The 18756-nt window shown below is 40.3% G+C and overlaps 1 protein-coding gene across 4 annotated transcripts in view; it reads left to right on the top strand.

Moving 5' to 3' along the window:
* The window catches only part of LOC112073144 (scrapie-responsive protein 1), a 35008-nt gene extending 16252 nt beyond the window's left edge, over positions 1-18756 (top strand). The window contains exons 1-3 of one of the 4 annotated variants that reach the window (XM_024140489.2): positions 5763-6098; positions 16814-17071; positions 17760-18756. In XM_024140489.2, coding sequence (XP_023996257.1) covers positions 16824-17071; positions 17760-17814 — 303 coding nt within the window. In that variant the 5' untranslated portion in view covers positions 5763-6098; positions 16814-16823 and the 3' untranslated portion in view covers positions 17815-18756. Of the gene's footprint in view, positions 1-5762; positions 6099-14802; positions 14919-16086; positions 16197-16813; positions 17072-17759 lie in introns of those variants that run through there. The other 3 variants (XM_070440047.1, XM_070440048.1, XM_070440049.1) reach the window with 3 other exon arrangements.

Below are 18756 nucleotides of genomic sequence, written 5' to 3'. Positions count from 1 at the left end.
GTTGGATTTTCCCCAAACATACAGTAATGCTTTGTATTTAGTACATAAAGTAACATTTCTTTGCCACATTTTTTTCACAATATTACTTTAGTGCCTTATTGCAAACAGGATGCATGTTTTGGAATATTTTTATAATGTACAGATTTCCTTCTTTCACTGTACTTTAGCATTTAGGTTAGTATTGTGGAGTAACTACAATGTTGTTGATCCATTTCTCCTATCACAGCCATTAAACTCTGTAACTGTTTTAAAGTCACCATTGGCCTCATGGCGAAATCCTTCAGCGGTTTCTTTCCTCTCCGGCAACTGAGTTAGGAATGACGCCTGAATCTTTTTAGTGACTGGGTGTATTGATACACCATCTAAAGTGTAATTCATAACTGCCCAATGTTCAAAGGGATATTCAATGTCTGCTTATTTGTTTTACCCATCTACCAATAAGTGCCCTTCTTTGCAAACCAATGGAAAACCTCCCTAGTCTTTGTGGTTGAATCTGTGCTTAACATTCACTGCTTGACTAAGGGGCCTTAGAGATAATTGTATGTGTGGGGTACAGAGATGAGGTAGTCATTTAAAAGTCATGTTAAACACTATTATTGCACACAAAGCGAGTCCATGCAACTTATTGTGTGACTTGTTAAGCAAAGTTTAACTCCTGAACTAATTTACGCTTGCCATAACAAAAGGCTTGAATACTTATTGACTCAAGACATTTCAGCTTTTCATTTTTAATTAATTTGTAAACATTTCTAAAAACATAATTCCACTTTGAGATTATGGTGTATTGTGCGTATGCCAGTGACAAAAAAAATCTCAATTTAATCCATTTTAAATTCAGGCTGTAACACAACAAAATGTTGAAAAAGTCATGGGGTGGGAATACTTTCTGAAGGCACTGTAACATTCATTTATAAATACACAAATGGATGTACAGGTGTAGGAACTCAATTTGAGCCAGTTTGCTACAGCATGAAAATAATCCTGCAGCAACAGGAAATATGAATTATGTGGATTATATTTAACAGACATTTTTGTTGGGGTTGATAGATTTTTCTTAGGGTAAATCAAGTCTGATATTTCTAAATGGAAATTACGAACTTTAGAAGCAGTTTTAAAACTGAAGTTTAAAGTATCCTGTTGTGCATGAATATGCTCACAACAAAATAATGGTCAAACTAAGATCCTACATTTGTAGCAACTGCAGATTACCCCTTAAATGTATAATGCATAATCATGCATAACGAATAATTATAGAAGGTAACAACATAATAAAGGCATTCAACTTTTCCCCAACGAATATGATAAACTCTGTGAAGTCGCCAGTGTGAAAATGTACCACAAGATGGTGCTATATCACTAACAATCACTTGAAGAGTACCGGTACCCTCAATCAATACCATTTACACTGAACAAAAATATAAATGCAACATGTAAAAGTCCTGGTCCCATGTTTGATGAGCTGAAATTAAAAAATCTCAGACATTTTCTATATGCATAATAAGCTTATTTCTCTCAAATGTTGTGCACAAATCTGTTTACATCCCTGTTAGTGAGCATTTCTCCTTCGCCAAGATCATCCATCCACCTAACAGGTGTGGCATATCAAGAAGCTGATTAAACAGCATGATCATTACACGGGTGCACCTTGTGCTGGGGACAATAAAAGGTCACTTTAAAATGTGCAGTTTTGTCACACAACACAATGACACAGATGTCTCAAGTTTTGAGGGAGCGTGCAATTGGCATGCTCACTGCAGGAATGTCCACCAGAGCTATTGCTAGAGAATTGAATGCTAATTTCTCTACCATAAGCTGCCGCCAACGTCGTTTTAGAGAATTTGGCAGTACTTCCAACCGGCCTCACAGCTGCAGACCACGTATAACCACGCAAGTCCAAGACCTCCACATCTGGGTTCATCACCTTCGGGATCATCTGAGGGGGTGCTGAGGAGTATTTCTGTCTGTAATAAAGCCCGTTTGTGGGGAAAAACCAATTCTGATTGGCTGGGCCTGGCTCCCCAGTAGGTGGCCCTGGCTGCCCTCCCAGGCCCACTCATGGCTGCACCCCTGCCCAGTCATGTGAAATCCATAGATTAGGGCCTAATTTATTTATTTCAATTGACTGATTTCCATATATATGAACTGTAACTCATTCAAATAAATTACAATTACAATTCAAATAAATTACAATTACAATTAAATTGTTGCATGTTGCATTTATATTTTTGTTCAGTATATACACATTTTACACAGATTGCAGTCTGCTGTCAAGAAATAGTAGGGGAGACCAGGGATGGTTGTTACACTTTTTGCATTTTTGTCAATTTTTCTGAGATTGTTTGGAGCATACCACATTTAAAATGTGATACAAACAACTACTATTTGTCTGCTACAAATTAGTATAGGTATCATCTCTCTAAATCAAACAGACACGGTGTGACTTCAGCTGTCTCAAATACATGGAGTGTAATATCACAATTTACTCCACCTCCCGGGTCAGTTGTAACAGGGCTGTGGTGAAATGTAATAGTTTGAAAATATAAATCATGACACTCAACGAAATATTGAAAGTCTTTATTTGAGAACATGAGAACAACCTTTCCATGTTTAACAATTTGTATGGCAGAAATAATGAAATAATAATATAAAATCTTTCTTTTTTTTTTATTACGCTCCGTTACCTGCCCTTCTCAACCAAACAGCCACATCTGGCAACTAAACAACATCTGAACTAGAAAAAAAGAAAAAAAACATGTTTGTGGTGTGTGTGTGTGGCGTGTGTGTGCGTGCGTGCGTGCATGCGAGAGAGCAGAGAGAGAGAGAGAGAGAGAGAGAGGAGAGAGAGAGAGAGAGAGAGAGAGAGAGAGAGAGAGAGAGAGAGAGAGAGAGAGAAAGAGAGAGAGAGAGAGAGAGAGAGAGACGGACAGAGGTGTGTGTAGCCATTAGGTAACTTCAATTTTAGCTACATGTTAAAACTTTAGCATTGCTAACTTACACTGAACAAACATATAAACGCATCATGCAACAATTTCTAAGATTTTACTGAGGTACAGTTTATATACGGAAATCAGTCAATTTAAATAAACTCATTAGGCCCTAATCTATGGATTTCACATGACTGGGAATACAGATATGGATCTGTTGGTCACAGATACCTTTAACACAAAAGGTAGGGGCATGGATCAGAAAACCAGTCAGTATCTGGTGTGCCCACCATTTGCCTCAAGCAGCGCAACACATCTGCATCGCATAGAGTTGATCAGGCTGTGATTGTGTTGATTGTGGCCTGTGGAATGATGTCCCACTCCTTTTCAATGGCTGTACGAAGTTGCTGGATATTAGCGGGAACTGGAACACTGTTGTACATGTCAATCCAGAGCATCCCAAACATGCTAAATGGTTGACATGTCTGGTGAGAATGCAGGCCATGGAAGAGCTGGTACATTTTCAGCTTCCAGGAATTGTGTACAGATCCTTGCAACATGGGGCTGTGCAATATCATGCTGAAACATGAGGTGATGGTGATGGATGAATGACAATGCAATGGGCCTCAGGATGTCATCGCGGTGTGCATTAAAATTGACATCGATAAAAAGCAATTGTGTTCGTTGTCAGTAGCTTATGCCTGTCCATACCATAACCTCTCCTCCACTTTGGGGCACTCTGTTCACAACGTTGACATCACCAACACGACGCACTCTGTTCACAACATTGACATCACCCACACGACGCCATACACGCTGTCTGCCATCTACCTGGTACAGTAGAAACCAGGATTATTCTGTGACGAGCAAACTTCTCCAGCGTGCCAGTGTCCATCGAAGGTGAGCATTTTCCCACTAGTCGGTAACGACGCTAAACTGCAGTCAAGACCCTGGTGAGGACAGCGAGAACGCAGATGAGCTTCCCTGAGACAGTTTCTGACCGTTTGTGCAGTAATTCTTCGGTTGTGCAAACCCACAGTCATCAGCTGTCATCAAACCCACAGTCATCAGCTGTCATCAAACCCACAGTCATCAGCTGTCATCAAACCCACAGTCATCAGCTGTCATCAAACCCACAGTCATCAGCTGTCATCAAACCCACAGTCATCAGCTGTCATCAAACCCACAGTCATCAGCTGTCCGAGTGGCTGGTCTCAGATGATCCCGCAGGTGAAGAAGCCAGATGTGGAGGTCTTGGGCTTGCGTGGTTATACGTGGTCTGCAGCTGTGAGGCCGGTTGGAAGTACTGCCAAATTCTCTAAAATGACATTGGAGGCGGCTTATGGTAGAGAAATGAACATTCAATTCTCTAACAACAGCTTCGGTGGACATTCCTGCAGTGAGCATGCCAATTGCATGCTCCCTCAAAACTTGATTATCTGTGGCATTGTGTTGTGTGGCAAAACGGCACATTTTAAAGTGGCCTTTTATTGTCCCCAGCACAAGGTGCACATGTGTAATGATCATGCTGTTTAATCAGCTTCTTGGTATGCTATACCTGTCAGGTGGATGGATTATCTTGCCAAATGAGAAACGCTTACTAACAGGGATGTAAACAGATTTGTGGACAGAATTTGAGAGAAATAAGCTTTTTGTGCAGATGGATAACTTCTGGGATCTTTTATTTCAGCTCTTGAAACATGGGACCAAAACTTTACATGTTGCGTTTTATATTTTTGCTCACTATACACCAAACATATCTACACACCCTGGTTATAAATCTCATATAAGTTTGGTGACTCTAACTACAAAGCAGGTGATGCCATCACAAAAACACATTTGGTTAAAAAAGTACTTTCTTACCTCTTGCTTCTTCATGAGGGTTGAGGACTAAACTGAGCATGTGCAGTGAGTCACATGATTCTAGCTTGTTTCTGATTGGAGATATTGAGTGTTACAACTATCCTGTGTTACAAACATCCCTGGTCTCCCATACTTATTGAGCTACCATAGGCCAATCAAAATATAAAATGTGTCTTAATAAACTATTCTTAACATCAACCCATCTGATCCTCCAATGAAACAAGGCCCATCCATAGAAGAGCATGAAACACCCACTACAGTGCCATCATTAAGCGTCAACCGCAAAATGCCATCTGTTATTGAGTATGATATGCTTTCAGAGCCCCGAAAGGCCATTTCTCAGTTTTCGGTAGCTGTATAACACAAAGTAAATACCGCTTGATTTGTTTAAAGTGGRAACTGCAATGGATAAAACTGTGCTGCCGTCCAATAAGAAGCAATTGATTTAACACACTAGGTAAATTATTAAATTTGGCTGTGACGGATACTTTCACAGCCAACCAGCTCTATYAGCAGTCAGTGGAGCTCCTCTGCGTGTCAACAAGGGAAGGAGCCAAGTCAAGCCAAAGGTTACAGCTATAGAGAAACTTGCATTTGCCTTCCAACTGGTTCATTTACTGCATGCATCACTTGCATTTCATTATACCCAGACAGACACTCCATTTAAACCGTACAAGCATCCACCACATCTGATTGCAACACTCACAGCAATTCAGATGCTTTAGAGAGATTCAATGAAAGGCAACATTCAGTATCAGGCATTCATTCATTCGCTCTTGGATGGTTCTCTATTGAAATGCAAAATGGCTGATATACAACCAATTAAAATAAAATAAAAACACATTGAAAACACATATACTAAAAATATAGCCTACTACTTCAAGGCTGCTAAATTGGTATTATATGTTTTTCTGGATGTGAATAACCGCTGCTTGTTCGCTAGACTGTAAAACCATGATTCAGACCCCGTTCATGTACTTTTCCACAGCATATATGAACTAAATCTGTCTGAGACTGAGAGGTTTGGTTTGGATCACTCCCCAATGCTGGCCTCCTCACTTAGCCCTCTACCGTACTTGCATGTAAGCATGGCGTTATTTTCGTGCTTGTGCAGAGTGCGGATTTAATCAATGCCCTTGGTTATTTCTCTGGTTTACAGGCTGAGAGGAGAGAGGGGAGAGATGGTCATACTCTTAGCATGGGGTAGAGTAGGGATAAAGACTCCTCTGTTTTCTGTTTTATACTTACTAAATGTACCCAATGAAAACGGGTCAGAAGCAACTGCCGTTCCTGGGGAGAGCACTAAATAAGGTAGGGGCTAATTTAATCAGCAGATAATGTTATGTAATTGGAAATATAATAATGATGGGGAGTTAGAAGTAAATTAACACGAGTTATAACTAGTGATGAATGATTAATTATTATAATTCGATGATTAAAAAATAATCATTAGTTTTCGATTTCGGTTTCGATTATTTGGTTTGAATGCTGTAACAACACAGAATAAAACAATTAATAAAAGTACCATGATGGTAGTGACTGYCCATTACTGCTTATCACTTATTAACCATAATGTATTCACATTACTTTAATAACATATTTCAGTTGTTGTGTATATTTCATTTGTTTTATTTTATGATTGTATTATTYAATTCCAAGTCATSATCTCATYYCTWTAGAGCTGCTGAATATTCTGTCTGACAAAATCACTAATTTGTATCTCTTCGGAGTAAATAAGGCAKACTTYTATGACTGAAYACGAACTWTMRATCACTTAGATCARTGTTTTTCAGGTAGCGATACCCTGTCAAGCATCAGCTGCTCTCTAAATCCCCTCACRATCGCGCATTCTTCTGCCGYTTACSGTAGCAGSCACAAAAGAARGATAGACARGACAAGTAGATGCGCRGTGGATTATGGTCATTGTAGTTAATTACTACGATTTACRCTCTGAAATATGYAGGATATTGGCCTGTTGGAAACTACAACTCCCTACTACATCACACAGTTCAGGCTGGATCTGACTTATCTCTCGAGAAACTGCAATTTGTGCATTGCACAGATAAAAACGAACGAAATGGAATTCAAATAATTGAGCCAAAATGTCGGTTTATTGCTCAGCACTAGTTATAACTGCAATGTACAGAAGTGAAGTTTATAAGACTGCAATCATTGTACCGTGGAAATCTTTGCAATAATTGGGTTATGGTAATATAATTTAAATGCAAATAATGTTGAATCTATTTAAAGCACAAGGGTGAATTATTTAGTGGCATAAGCGACATAGCAAATAGGCTGTATATATCCACCAATCTTTGAAATAACAGACAAATGCAATATTTATGTCCAGTATCAATATTGTTGCAAATTGAAAAATGTTATAGAGGATGTCCAACTTATGCTAGGTTCAAATTCTACAAGGAACAACATCGTAACACTATGTGAATCAGGGTCATACTTAAAGTGCCTTCAGAAAGTTTTCACATCCCTTGACTTCTTCCACATTTTGTTGAGTTACAGCCTGACTTTAACATTTATACAATTTGGATTTTTTTTTGTCAGTAGCCAACACACAATGCCCTATAATGTCAAAGTGGACTTAAATATGTTTTATTATACAAATTCATACAATATTTAAAGTTGAAATGACTTGAGTCAAAAACTATTCAACCTCTTTGTTATGGCAAGCCTAAAGAAGTTCGGGAGTAAAAATGTGCTTAAGAAGTCACCTAATAAATTGCATGGACTCACTCTGTGTACAATAATAGTGTTTAGCATGATTTTTGAATGACTACCTCATCTATGTAACCCACACATACAATTATCTGTAAGGTCCCTCAGTTGAGCAGTGAATTTGAAACACAGATTCATCCACAAAGACCAGGGAGGTTTTCCCACACAGAGACCCATACAAAGCTCTCACACCTTCCATTTGGCAAATCTGACGATAATTCTATCCTCCTGATTCCTGTTTACAAGCAAAAATTAAAGCAGGAAGCACCAGGGACTAGATCAATAAAAAAGTGGTCAGATGAAGCAGATGCTAAGCTACAGGACTGTTTTGCTAGCACAGACTGGAATATGTTCCGGGATTCCTCCGATGGCATTGAGGAGTACACCACATCAGTCTTTGGCTTCATCAATAAGGGCATTGATGACGTTGTCCCCACAGTGCCTGTACGTACATACCCCAACCAGAAGCCATGGATTACAGGCAACATCCGCACTGAGCTAAAGGCTAGAGCTGCCTCTTTCAAGGAGCGTGACTCTAACCCGGAAGCTTATAAGAAATCCTGCTATGCCCTCGAACGAACCATCAAACAGGCAAAGCGTCAATACAATCGTACTACACTGGCTCTGATGCTCGCCAGATGTGGCAGGGCTTGCAAACCATTACTGACTACAAAGGGAAGCACAGCCCAGAGCTGCCCAGTGACACGAGCCTACCAGACAAGCTAAACTACTTCGATGCTCGCTTCGAGGCAAATAACACTGAAACATGCATGAGAACACCAGCTGTTCCGGAAGACTGTGTGATCACGCTCTCCGCAGACAATGTGAGTAAGACCTTTAAACAGGTCAACATTCACAAGGCCGCAGGGCCAGACGTACTGCGAGCATGCGATGACCAACTGGCAAGTGGCTTCACTGACATTTTCAACCACTCCCTGTCCGAGTCTGTAATACCAACATGTTTTAAGCAGACCACCACAGTGCCTGTGCCCAAGAACACTAAGGTACCCTGCCTAAATGACTACCGACCCGTAGCACTCACGTCTGTAGCCATGAAGTGCTTTAAAATGCTGGTCATGGCTCACATCAACACCATTATCGTAGAAACCCTAGACCCACTCTAATTTGCAGACCACCCCAACAGATCCACAGATGATGCAATCTCTATCGCACTTTACACTGCCCTTTCCCACCTGGACAAAAGGAACACCCATGTGAGAATGCAATTCATTGACTACAGCCAGCATTCAACACCATAATGCTCTCAAAGTTCATCAATAAGCTAAGGACCCTGGGACTAAACACCTCCCTCTGCATCTGGATCCTGGACTTCCTGACGGGCCGCCCCCAGGTGGTAAGGGTTCAAGTTCCTTGGTGTCCACATCACCAACAAACTAACATGGTCCAAGCACACCAAGACAGTCGTGAAGAGGGCACGACAAGACCTATTCCCCCTCAGGAGACTGAAAAGATTTGGCATGGGTCCTCAGATCCTCAAAAGGTTCTACAACTGCACCATCGAGAGCATCCTAACTAGAGGTCGACCGATTATGATTTTTCAACACCGATACCGATTATTGGAGGACCAGATAAAGCCGATACCGATTAATCGGCCGATTTTTATATATATTTGTAATAATGACAAATACAACAATACTGAATGAACAYTTTTATTTTAACTTAATATAATACATCAATAAWATCAATTTAGCCTCAAATAAATAATGAAACATGTTTAATTTGGTTTAAATAATGCAAAAACAAAGTGTTGGAGAAGAAAGTAAAACTGCAATATGTGCCATGTAAAAAAGCTAACGTTTAAGTTCCTTGCTCAGAACATGAGAACATATGAAAGCTGGTGGTTCCTTTTAACATGAGTCTTCAATATTCCCAGGTAAGAAGTTTTAGGTTGTAGTTATTATATTATAGGACTATTTCTCTCTATACCATTTGTATTTCATATATCTTTGACTATTGGATGTTCTAAAAGGTACATTAGTATTGCCAGCCTAATCTCGGGAGTTGATAGGCTTGAAGCATTGCGAAGAGCTGCTGGGAAACGCAGTAAAATGCTGTTTGAATGAATGCTTACGAGCCTGCTGCTGCCTACCACCGCTCAGTCAGACTGCTCTATCAAATCATAGACTTAATTATAATATAATAACACACAGAAATACGAGCCTTAGGTCATTAATATGGTCAAATCCGGAAACTATCATTTCGAAAACAAAACGTTTATTCTTTCAGTGAAATATGGAACCGTTCCGTATTTTATCTAACGGATGACATCCATAAGTCTAAATATTGCTGTTACATTGCACAACATTCAATGTTATGTCATAATTACGTAGAATTCTGGCAAATTAGTTTGCAACGAGCCAGGCGGCCCAAACTGTTGCATATACCCTGACTCTGCGTGCAATGAACTCAAGAGAAGTGACACAATTTTCCTAGTTTAATATTGCCTGCTAACATGAATTTCTTTTAACTAAATATGCAGGTTTAAAAAGATATACTTCTGTGTATTGATTTTAAGAAAGGCATGGATGTTTATGGTCAGGTATATTCGTGCAACGATTGTGCTTTTTTCACAAATGTGCTTTTGTTAAATCATCCCCCATTTGTCGAAGTTGACTGTCTTTGTTAGGAAGAAATGGTCTTCACACAGTTCGCAACAAGCCAGGCGGCCCAAACTGCTGCACATACCCTGACTTTTGCACAGAACGCAAGAGAAGTGACACAATTTCCCTAGTTAGCAGGCAATATTAACTAAATATGCAGGTTTAAAAATATATACTTGTGTATTGATTTTAAGAAAGGCGTTGATGTTTGTGGTTAGGTACACATGGGTGCAAAGACAGTGCTTTTTTCGCGAATGCACTTGTTAAATCACCTATTTGGCGAAGTAGGCTGTGATTCAATGATAAATTAACGGGCACCTCATCGATTATATGCAACACAGGACAAGCTAGATAAACTAGTAATATCATCAACCATGTGTAGTTAACTAGTGATTATGTTAAGAATGATTGTTTTTTATAAGATACGTTTAATGCTAGCTAGTACCTTACCTTGGCCCCTTGCTGCACTCGCATAACAGGTAGTCAGCCTGCCACGCATTCTCCTCGTGTAGTGCAATGTAATCGGCCATGATCGGTGTCCAAAAATGCCGATCACCGATTGTTATGAAAACTTGAAACCGGCCCTAATTAATCGGCCATTCCGATTAATCGGTCGACCTCTAATCCTAACTGGTTGCATCACTGCCTGGTATGGCAACTGCTCGGTCTCTGACCACAAGGCACTACAGAGAGTAGTGCGAACGGCCCAGTACATCACTGGGGCCAAGCTTTGCCATTCAGAAACTCTATACCAGGCGGTATCAGAGGAAGGCCCTACAAATTGTCAAAGACTCCAGCCACCCTAGTCATAGACTGTTCTCACTGCTACCGCACGGCAAGCGGTACCGGAGCGCCAAGTCTAGGTCCAAGAGGCTTCTAAACAGCTTCTACCCCCAAGTCATAAGACTCCTGAACATCTAATCAAATGGCTTCCCAGACTATTTTGCATTGCACCCCCCCCCCCCTTTTACATCTGCTGCTACCTCTGTTGTATGATCTATGCATAGTCACTTTAATAACTCTAACTACATGTACAGTTGAAGTCGGAAGTTTACATACACCTTAGCCAAATACATTTAAACTCAGTTTTTCACAATTCCTGACATTTAATCCTAGTAAAAATTCCCTGTCTTAGATCAGTTAGGATCACCACTTCATTTTAAGAATGTGAAATGTCAGAATAATAGTAGAGAGAATTATTTATTTCAGCTTTTATTTCTTTCATCACATTCCAGTGGATCAGAAGTTTACATACACTCAATTAGTATTTGGTAGCATTGCCTTTAAATTGTTTAACTTGGGTCAAACGTTTTGGGTAGCCTTCCACAAGCTTCCCACAATAAGTTGGGTGAATTTTGGCCCATTCCTCCTGACAGAGCTGGTGTAACTGAGTCAGGTTTGTAGGCCTCCTTGCTCGCACACGCCTTTTCAGTTCTGCCCACACATTTTCCGTAGGATTGAGGTCAGGGCTTTGTGATGGCCACTCCAATACATTGACTTTGTTGTCCTTAACCATTTTGCCACAACTTTGGAAGTATGCTTGGGGTCATTGTCCATTTGGAAGACCCATTTGCGACCAAGCTTTAACTTCCTGACTGATGTCTTGAGATGTTGCTTCAATATATCACATCATTTTCCTCCCTCATGATGCCATCTATTTTGTGAAGTGCACCAGTCCCTCCTGCAGCAAAGCACCCCCACAACATGATGCTGCCACCCCTTGCTTCACGGTTGGGATGGTGTTCTTCGGCTTGCAAGCCTCCCCTTTTCCTCCAAACATAATTATGTCATTATGGCCAAACAGCTCTATTTTTGTTTCATCAGACCAGAGGACATTTCTCCAAAAGTATGATCTTTCCCCATGTGCAGTTGCAAACTGTAGTCTGTCTTTTTTATGGTGGTTTTGGAACAGTGGCCTTTTCCTTGTTGAGCGGCTTTTCAGGTTATTTCGATATAGGACTCGTTTGACTGTGGATATAGGTACTTTTGTACCTGTTCCCTCTGGCATCTTCACAAGGTCCTTTGCTGTTGTTCTGGAAATGATTTGCACTTTTCGACCAAAGTAGGTTCATTCTAGGAGACAGAATGCGTCGCCTTCCTGAGCGGTATGACGGCTGCGTGGTCCCATGGTGTTTATACTTGTGTACTATTGTTTGTATAGATGAACGTGGTACCTTCAGGCGTTTGGAAATTGCTCCCAAGTGTAACGGATGTGAAATGGCTAGCTAGTTAGCGGGTACGCGCTAGTAGCGTTTCAATCATTACGTCACTTGCTCTGAAACGTATTAGTAGTGTTACCCCTTGCTCTGCAAGGGCCGTGGCCTTTGTGGAGCGATGGGTAACGATGCTTCGTGGGCGACCGTTGTTGATGTGTGCAGAGGGTCCCTGGTTCGCGCCCGGGTCGGCGAGGGACGTACTAAAGTTATACTGTTACATTGGTGCCGTGACCGGAACACTGGTTGCTGCGGAAAAGGAGGAGGTTGAAAGGGGGGTGAGTGTAACGGATGTAAATGGCTAGCTAGTTAGCGGGTACGCGCTAGTAGCGTTTCAATCAGTTACGTCACTTCTCTGAAACGTATTAGTAGTGTTACCCTTGCTCTGCAAGGGCCGCGGCTTTTTTGGAGCGATGGGTAACGACGCTTCGTGGGTGACTGTTGTCGATGTGTGCAGAGGGCCCTGGTTCGCGCCCGGGTCGGGGCGAGGACGTACTAAAGTTATACTGTTACACAAGGATGAACCAGACTTGTGGAGGTCTACAATTTTTTTCTGAGGTCTTGGCTGATTTCTTTTGATTTTCCCATGAGGCACTGAGTTTGAAGGTAGGCCTTGAATACATCCACAGGTACACCTCAATTGACTCAAATGATGTCAATTAGCCTATCAGAAGCTTCTAAAGCCATGACATAATTTTCTGGAATTTTCCAAGCTGTTTAAATATACAGTATATGTATGTAAACTTAGTATATGTATATGTATATAGTATATGTAAACTTCTGACCCACTGGAATTGTGATACAGTGAATTATAAGTGAAATAATCTGTCTGTAAACAATTGTTGAAAAAATGACTTGTGTCATGCACAAAGTAGATGTCCTAACCGACTTGCCAAAACTATAGTTTGTTAACAAAAATTTGTGGAGTGAAAAAGTTTTAATGACTCCAACCTAAGTGTATGTAAACTTCCGACTTCAACTGTACATATTACCTCAACTAACCAGTGCCCCCGCACATTGACTCTGTACCGGTACCCCCCCCCCCCCCCCATATAGTCTCACTATTGTTATTTTACTGCTGCTCTTTAATTAATTTTATTTCTTATTCTTATCTGTATTATTTTTAACTGCATTGTTGGTTAGAGACTCGTAAGTAAGCATTTCACTGTAAGGTCTGTTGTATTCGGCTCATGTGACTAATACAATTTTATTTTATTAGATCATGTTATGGGTATGCTTGAAATAGTTAAGAACTGTGGGGTGGGGGTGGGGGTTTCAGGATAAAAAGAAACGGAATGGAGCTAAGCACAGGCAAAATCCTAGAGGAAAACCTGGTTCTGTCTGCTTATCAACAGACACTGGGAGCTGAATTCACCTTTCAGCAGGAGAATAACCTAAAACACAAGGCCAAATCTACAGTGGAGTTGCTTACAAAGAAGACGGGATCTCAACTTACTGTTGAGAGTTAGAATTGTACAATTGGTGAATTTTCGAAATTTGGTTGTGCATCAGCARTTCTTCTTATATGTCACTCACTGACAGTCACTCAATTAGTCCATATCAGTTAACATTTTGAAGATTGGTAAATTAGTCAAATTAGTCTAGCCAGCTATATGAACTTTTAGTAATCATGGCTGAATTACATGCCCAGGGACCCTGACCTCCAGGGGGCCCCCATTGATTTTATTATTCACGCTCACTCAGATATCTCTTAAAGATATCTCTTAAGATATCTCTTAAATGTAATCTAAAATGTAATCTACGTAATCCCCAAAACAAATGATTTATCATGAGAGGGACATAAGTAATGCTGCCTACTCCAAGAAAGGTTGAAATCTCACCTTTCTGATAAAAATAGTTATAAATTGCTGAGGTGTAGTCACTTTTGAGGACACAAGCTCAAGTACACAAGTAAAAATATGATTCTTATTTTGTATGTATTTCCTATTCAACAAAACTGTATGAATAACACTTGAAATATAGTATAATGAAATTATAGTTATAGTTATAAAAATAATAACTATAAGATTTCACCTTCCTTATAACTGTAAAAATACATATTTGTATGTCTAGTATTATKCAGGTYTCTCTTGATCAAAACGTCTGCCCCCACCGCTGTGAACGTCACACAAGAGAGCTCTAGCTTGGCTTCCTGAACTCGCCTTTCATCTTACATCTGTCTAGGACAAACAAAAAGTGTTTTTTGTTTCAAATCTATTAATCTTTTTAGATTACTGTGATAAAGTTGGTTATAAATCGATCTCTGGATGTGCTCGAGCGACGAAACCACTCTATCCTGTTGCGCTACGATGTCAGAATTTTAAGGCATGTGCTTTGTCAGCGGCTGTGATGTACGGTTTAGACAGGAGTTGATGGACAGTCGGAAGAGCRAATGAAATGGTAGAAGGGACATCCCAGCWTCAAGTGGTGTCACATTTCACATCTTAAACAAAGATTATGGATATACTGACAAGACACATGTCTCGCTGTCCTAACAATGGAAGTCGTTGTCCACAAAGCGTCATAGTGTGTCGTCTAGATCCGCCTATTCTTGCTTTGGATTGGTGGATACATCTAATTATTGTAATCTCTTTTGAAAATTCGATGAGGGTTGTTGACGTCAACTGCCTGTATTCAATGGAGACAGACGCTACACTACTGGCCTCATGCAAATGAATATGCGTAGCCTCTCGAGACAACAACATATAAAGTGTTTTTTCTCAAAATTGCCGGGATGTCACGTGCCCTCCTTATATCAGTACACTCGTAACAATTTAAGCATTAGGAAACTATTATTGGATGAAATAACCTACCGTAGCAAATAAGCCATACATTTTTTGGTTGACCAAATTCAACACTGTCATTGACTTCCATACAAAACTCTTTGCTTGGTGGGCGAAACAACGAAAAAACGCCACCTACTGAAAGGAGACATCTTTCCGCCGAGTTGGGCATCTCTATTCTCTTCCAATTCAATTCAAGGGGCTTTATTGGCATGGGAAACATGTGTTAACATTGCCAAGCAAGTGAGGTAGATAATATACAAAAGTGAAATAAAAACAATAAAAATGTAACAGTAAACATTACACATACAGAAGTTTAAAACAATAAAAAACATTAACAAATGTCATATTATGTATATATACAGTGTTGTAACAATGTACAAATGGTTAAAGTACACAAGGGAATAAATAAGCATAAATATGGGTTGTATTTACAATGGTGTTTGTTCTTCACTGGTTGCCACTTTCTTTGGCAACAGGTCACAAATCTTGCTGCTGTGATGGCTAACCGTGGAATTTCACCCAGTAGATATGGGAGTTTATCAAAATTGGGTTTGTTTTCAAATTCTTTCTTGTGGATCTGTGTAATCAGAGGGAAATATGTGTCTCTAATATGGTCATACATTGGGCAGGGAGGTTAGGAAGTGCAGCTCAGTTTCCACCTCATTTTGTGGCAGTGTGCACATAGCCTGTCTTCTCTTGAGGCATGTCTGCCTACGGTGGCTTTCTCAATAGCAAGGCTATGCTCGCTGAGTCTGTACATAGTCAAAGCTTTCCTTAAGTTTGGGTCAGTCACAGTGGTCAGGTATTCTGACATGCGTGTATCTCTGTTTAGGGCCAAATAGCATTCTAGTTTGCCTCAGTTTTTTGTTAATTCTTTCCAATGTGTTTCCAATTGTCTTCCCTCTCTGTCCTAAATCACACAGGCAAGAGATAACTAATGAGTTGTTATGAACGCCACGTTCACGCTCGCCGATGCAAGCCATTTCGGTCTATGGTGTCCACAGATCGATTTTTAAAACGAAAGTGTCGGTCGGAACCGGTACCAGAACCACGCAGGTCCTCTATGCGTGGGAATTTACATCTTTAACATGGCATAAGTCATGGCAAAATGTGTACAATTGCAGGAAATTAGCTTTTAAACTGCAAACATTTTTCCACGGCTCAAAGCAAAATGTGTAGAATTGCAGGACATTGCAATAAAAAGTTCTGTAAAGCAAACATATTTGTTTGCGTTTTGTTAATAAATAAATATTCTAACAGATCCCTCTGTACATATTGAAGTTTTTCATCTCGGTGCTGAGTTAATGTGTAGTGGCAAATTGTAGAACTAATAGGCTACGTGTTTTGTTGATCAACTGAGGTAAATGAAGCTACAGCAACCAATGTGATAATGGCTGGGTACATTTTTGTCTGTATTTGCTCTTCTCCAAATAGCATTTTAGATTTGTTTTATTTGAAAGAAATGCAATAAATTAACTTCAACTTTCAAAAAATGTCCCTCCACCCCCTCTGGACCTCACTAAAACTCAGACACTGCCTATGGCCCTAACGGGAATATATTTTTTTGTGGGTTGGATTTGTAGTTAATGTTAAAACGTATTTATATATTAATAACTGGGGTGACTTTGGAGACATTCTAACCAATTATATACATTATGTCGTCCTATTTACAGCTTGATCAWAATGAAGGCACTACTCATTGCTGCTATTCTCTTGGTTGGACTRTTGGCAATGGGCAGCGAGGCCATTCCATCAAACCGCTGGTCCTGCTACAAGAAAGTCTTGAAGGRCAGGGACTGTCGCAATGTTGGCATCTCCAACGGAGTTGCGAMCATGCGACCCATCGATTCCCTGCAGAACCATTTCTGGGAGGGGAACAAATGCGACATGGTGTGCTACTGTAACTTCAGTGAGCTCCTCTGCTGCCCAAGGTACAGCAATTCCATTCTCCGCCAGTAGGCGGCGCCCATGTTCAGCACACATATACAGTCTATATTAATACAGTTCTGGAACAGTGGACGACTGTGGTGCTGTTATGTGTACTGGAGGCCGAATGGAGGCCGGCGGGCAGTTAGGCGCCAATTATAGTTGGGAACGAATTGGATCCAGTCACAGGCTGCCCAGTGAACACTGCCTACATTGTGATTATCATAATCCACCTATTAATACAGTCAGGCACGTGTGCCTGCTGCCGTGCAGTGAACTGTGATGTGGAGTTGACTTWTGTTTCACTGGTCAGTTAAAAGGTCATTCGTGCTGTTTTTACGTCATGGCCTTTGCTCATGTAATGCAAATACRCTATGGCTAGGCCTATGCATTTTGGCTCTGTTTTTAGTCAGCTGTTGACTACAGAGAATTGTTTTTCCTTTAAAGAGGCACTATATGCCTGGAAATCAAACAGATACACGGAGCTTATCAGTTTGCAATCACAGYTTATCAGTTTATCAATTGAAAATAATGCCATTCTTGACTAGACGCTTCYTTCATTAACTAGGCCATTSTCTCCTGAACCACATGGTCCATCCACTAGAAAGTCATGGACAGTTTACCATAKTCTTGGATTCCAGGCTAATAGGGCAAAATACTAAACACATGTTTTTATTTTTTATGTTGTTCCAGGGATGTCTTCTTTGGACCCAAAATCTCCTTTATAATTCCATGCAAAACCATCTGAGCCATCAGTCGWTTGAATGGACAGTGAACACGGACGGTGCAATCTTCTGAATTGAAACAAGAGTAAAGAGTAAATGGGGCCARGGGGGATGGGCCCATCCAATCCGGACTACAGAATTACATGCATTTCATTCTTCACTTGGAGACAGCTACAACAACGACARGTTCAGAAGGCTGGAGCTAAAACAAAAGCACAAGCTTTGAAGCTGAAAAAAAAGAGGCCCATCTTTCACAATWCTTGGGCCTACAAATAAAATGCATTATTTTCAGTCTCAAATACAGHACCCAGTATATTTATTATCTGTGAAGACAATTCAATAAATGCWGCCCGTGTCCCTCCTTTGCCACTTGTATATCTGACTTGGCAGACCCTTCATTTGGCATTTGCAATGATGCGACACTCCCCATTATCTACACCCAAACGTAAACAGATCTCACTATTTGGCAACTGTCATAGTACAGTAATACCACGAGTGTGCCTTTATATTGAGTTGTTGCACATGCCAAAATATTATTCAATAGTTAATAGTATGCCATTCTTGAGAGACATTCCATTTTATATTCAAGGCTATTAAATGCCGTAAATGTCAGCAGGATCAAAAAATGTGATGTTGTGATGAGCCTATGAAGCATGATTTTRCATGGCTGAAACAAGTAGGCTGTACAACTGTATTGTAAATGTCTTTGCGAAAGGATTATAGTATTGTGTGTGTTACTAGGCCTAACTAACTGTAAGTCGTTCTGGATCAGAGTGTCTGCTAAATGACTAAAATGTAAATGCAAAATGTAAATAACATAGCACTACAGATAACCTAGACTGGTGTAGCTGTTTTAACAAGTTGTTCTACTGCTCCACGACATCTCCCTGTACTTATCCAATGATTTTATATCAATTACACCACTGTATGTGAGAATATTAATAAACAGATCGGTTTGAGTGTTA

The sequence above is a fragment of the Salvelinus sp. IW2-2015 genome, unplaced genomic scaffold (assembly GCF_002910315.2).
Source record: "Salvelinus sp. IW2-2015 unplaced genomic scaffold, ASM291031v2 Un_scaffold2162, whole genome shotgun sequence".
NCBI classification, from domain to species: Eukaryota; Metazoa; Chordata; class Actinopteri; order Salmoniformes; family Salmonidae; genus Salvelinus; species Salvelinus sp. IW2-2015.
Note: the sequence above shows the minus strand (reverse complement) of the source record. Positions and strands in the feature narration are given on the sequence as shown.